The sequence below is a fragment of the Capsicum annuum genome, chromosome 4 (assembly GCF_002878395.1).
Source record: "Capsicum annuum cultivar UCD-10X-F1 chromosome 4, UCD10Xv1.1, whole genome shotgun sequence".
NCBI lineage: Eukaryota > Viridiplantae > Streptophyta > Magnoliopsida > Solanales > Solanaceae > Capsicum > Capsicum annuum.
In genome coordinates this window covers 5477716-5482084 of record NC_061114.1, presented here as the reverse complement: position 1 = coordinate 5482084, position 4369 = coordinate 5477716, and the positions used below count along the sequence as shown (strand labels likewise).

Here is a 4369-nt window from a genome sequence, read left to right as displayed (position 1 = left end):
CACCTGGTTTGTCTTCTCCTGGTCATAATTTGGTGTGCAAACTCAACAAGTCGCTTTATGATTTGAGACAAGCTTCTAGGCAATGGTATGCCAAACTTGCAGGTGCTCTTAATTTCAAAGGTTACAGTGCTTCTCTCAACGATTATTCCCTATTTTTCAAAAAGAGTGGTTCTTTGATATCTATTGTGTCTGTCTACGTCGATGATATCCTCATTACAGGTAGTGACACCAAAGAGATTGAGTGTCTAAAATAGTTTCTTCATTCTGAATTCAAAATAAAAAACCTAGGACTTCTACATTGTCAAGAAATGGACCTTGGGCCTAACTCAACCTCAAAAGCTAGCTCAAGAGGGAAGGATTGCCCAAGTCCATATAAGAAAACCACCAGTCTATTCTCCAACCAATGTGGGACTTTTACCCACTCTAACACCCCCTCACGCCCAGGCCCAACTGGTAACTGACGCATGGACCAGGAGCCCAAAACGGGGATGGACCTGGCTCTGATACCATGTCAAGAAATGGACCTTAGTCCTAACTCAACCTTAAAATCTAGATCAGGAGAGGAGGATCTGTCAAGTCCATATAAGCAAACCACCAGTCCATTCCTCAACCAATAAGGGACTTTTACCCACTCTAACATACATTACTTTTTGGGAATGGAAATTTTAAGGGAAGATCATGGAATTATCATCAGTCAAAGGAAATATACCTTTGGTTTGCTTCAAGAGTTTGACATTTTTCATCTGCATCCTATATCATCTCTGATGGACCGTCCTTGTAAACTTTCTGAACCATCAGGAACACCCATGTTAGATTCTTCTGTTTACAGGCATTTGATTGGCAAGTTAAATTATTTAACTCATACCAGGCCAGATCTATGCTATGCAGTATTAACATTGAGTCAATATATGCAAACTCCCTGCGATATACATTTTGCAGCAGCTTTACAGGCTCTGCGTTACCTGAAAGGACATTCTTGTCGAGGGATCTTCTTATCTGCCTCTCCATCTTTCTCCCTCAATGCATTTTGCGATGCAGATTGGGCGTCTTTCCTAGATTCTCGCTGATCAATCAATGGGTTTTTAATCTTCATGGGAGGTTCTCCCATTTCTTGTAAATCTAAGAAACAAGCATCTGTGTCTCTTTCCTCAGCTGAAGCAGAATATCGATCGATGAGACAATTAGTTGCGGAGATCACTTGGTTAACTCGCTTACTGTCAGATCTATCAGTTCCACCGACTTTGCCGATACTCGTTTGTTCCAACAGTCAAGCAGTGATTCATATCGCTAGAAATCCCGTATTCCAAGAACGCACAAAATATGTGGAGCTAGATTGTCATTTCGTTCGGGAACAATTTCTTTCCAAGCTAATTTCTCTTCACTATCTCCCTTCAAAGGATCAACTTGCCGACATATTCACAAAGTCCCTTTTTGGACCATCGCACCACCGTCTTCTTGCCAAGATGGGACTCACTTCGATCCCCTCCATCTTGAGGGGGGGTGTTGAGAATAAAGGAAGAGCGTCATTTGATCCAAACAAGAAAGCTTCATTTGTTAGGCGAAATAAACATTTGGGACGAAATAAACATTTTCAGTAGCAAACAAGAACATGGGCCAACTTAGAATAGAAGGTTACTTTATTTTAGTTTAGAAGAGAAGCTTCTTCTTTTATATTTAGTATTTCTAGTTTCATTGTTTAGCTTAGAAGGGAATATTCTTTTTTTAGTTTAGCTTGTATAAGTTAAGGTCATTGACAAGGAATATAGACAGAGAAAATTTCCAAAACTTTGTTCCAACTTTTTCTACACCTTATGCGAAATCAATCCACACTTCCTCTCACCGTCCTGAAATATACATAAATCATGAATTCTTCGGAGCGGTCTGGCAGGTGTATAAGGACTATTAAAGAAGTACCTTAACGTGTTGCAGCCATTACTTTAAGTCCTTTTATGCAATTATGAACTCCTCGAAACTTTATCAAATTCAATGCAACTTATCCTTTTGGAGCTGACATAACAAACTACACGACCCGGAAAAGTTCCTGAAGAACCTCTCGAGTCAATTTTTCATCTACAATGAAGCATTGTGTGGTTCTTCAAGATTTAGTGCCCCGCCATGCCCCACTTCATCAAAGCACAGATCAAATAGGAAAAAATTGCTAGTTCTTTTTCTTTTGCTGGAAATTGCACTAGCAGTTGTTCCTAGCACCATTATTTTTTTCTGGATAAGGTATAGAAAAGGTAAAAGAGCTCCTCAACAAGCTGATTCATTGTCTGCCTTAACAAGAGAAAGAATTTCATACTATGAATTGATCCAAGCAACTGATGCGCTTAGCGAGAGTAATCTGATTGGTTCTGGAAGTTTTGGCTCTATTTACAAAGGTGTTCTCAGAAGTGGAACTGCATTTGCAGTTAAAGTGTTCAACCTGCAACTGGATGCGGCATTCAAGAGTTTTGATACGGAATGTGAAGTTTTGTGCCGACTTCGCCATAGGAATCTCGTTAAAGTCATTACTAGTTGTTCCAATCTTGATTTCAATGCTTTAGTGCTCGAGTATATTCCTAATGGAAGTCTTGAGAAGTATTTGTATTCGCACAACTACTTCCTTGACACCAAGCAGAGACTAAGCATAATGATAGATGTGGCATGTGCTTTGGAATATCTTCACCATGGGTGCTCGTTGCCTGTGATTCACCGTGACGTGAAGCCTAGTAATGTCTTGCTGGATGAAGATATGGTTGCCCACCTCAGCGACTTTGGCATTTCAAAACTGCTTGGTGAAGATCAGGGTGATTTGTACACTAAAACCTTAGCAACATTGGGGTATATTGCACCAGGTACTTCTCTTTGTTTTGCTGATTATTCCTTTCTTTTTTCCCACGTAGAAAGCATATTGCATCTTTAAATGAATTATTTAACTGTAGAGTATGGACTGGAAGGACGAGTGTCAACAAAGTGTGATGTCTATAGTTATGGGGTCATGTTGCTGGAAACATTTACTAGGAGAAAGCCTAATGAGTTTGAGGGTGACCTTAGCTTGAAGCAATGGGTGAGTTATTCACTCCCAGAGGCAATAATGGACATCGTGGATTCCAACTTGGTAACAGAAACTGGTAATCAGAAGGAGCTAGATGTTGTGGCTTCAATCATGAAAGTTGCATTAGATTGTTGTGCTGAATCTCCGGGAAGAAGGAAAACCATGAAAGATGTTGTAGGGATGCTGCAGAAGATCAAGATTCAACTTCTTGCATATTGAACTTGGTTTTGGAATCTGTTGTTCCAACTCACTTGTTTGTTTCAACTTTTTCTAAATTGCTGTATTCATGTAAAGATTGTTGTTTTGTATTGTTTTGTTTTAGCAATTGATTTGTGCATGATTCTGTTTTCAGAAATGCTAGATGGTTGCAATACATCTCACTGTTTCCTCTTAGTATTATTGTTGCAACAGGGGGAACTTGTAAATTGAATAAGTAAAACCAAAATATTTTAGAGGAATTAATTGTATGAATACAGATAGGCATGTAATATAAATGGATTTTGTTTGTTCCTACACTGCAGAAGGGATCTGTTATTTTCAACGATTCGCTGGATTCCCCATTATGCTGACTCACTAAGTTTCCCATCTGAAACCAAGTCCTTGTCGCGGCCATACTGACCAGACCCTGTAAATTTAACAATGAGCAGTTAGTTAAATTAGCTCCAGGTATGCCTCCTGTTAATCTTCTACCTTCTGTTCGAGTAATGTCTAACAATCCGTTTTTGGTAGAATGAATGTTAAAAGCAGGATGCTCAGAATCGTACGATCCAATACTATCATAATCAAAGAATGGGATGAACGGGATGACCTATTTTAAGATCAGATGATCCACCTCTTTGTTTACCTGTGAGAACCAACTTAGAAATATTATATACCCTAAGTAGTACCCTTTCCATAAAGCATAAATTGGATACTCTTTCCGACGCAGCTCACGATAAAGTGCTGCCAACTACCTAAGCTAGGCCGTTGTTGTTAGAATATCCATTCCAGTAAGAAAATAGAAGGAATATACTAATACACTCTAGGAAAGTCAAAGAATATGGCTCTAGGAACTATATCAGTATTAGATTGACGAGAAATATCCTTATCCGTATATAATAAGTTGGGATCTATCCTTCCCGGCCACCTCATTAATATCTAGAGGGAAGAATCCGAGGTAGCCTAATGGTCAACAAACAAATCAATGATGAGTATATTTGTTTTATGTTGTCTCTAAGTAGTATTAATCACCTATTTTAATCGAGAAAGGGAAATAAAAATGCCACATAACATGTGCTTTTGTTTGCTTCGCCTACCACTTTCCTATTTGAGCAGCTCTTCTCTCCTACGTTT

At 39.0% G+C, this 4369-nt stretch overlaps 1 protein-coding gene across 1 annotated transcript; it reads left to right on the top strand.

The window, feature by feature from the left end:
* Positions 1 to 1091: 1091 nt before the first annotated feature.
* LOC107869220 (probable LRR receptor-like serine/threonine-protein kinase At3g47570) lies at positions 1092 to 3256 on the top strand. The gene is made up of 3 exons (XM_047411483.1): positions 1092 to 1594; positions 2101 to 2837; positions 2925 to 3256. The coding sequence occupies exons 1-3, from the start codon at positions 1092 to 1094 to the stop codon at positions 3254 to 3256; spliced, it is 1572 nt and encodes a 523-aa protein (XP_047267439.1).
* The last annotated feature ends 1113 nt before the right edge of the window (positions 3257 to 4369 follow it).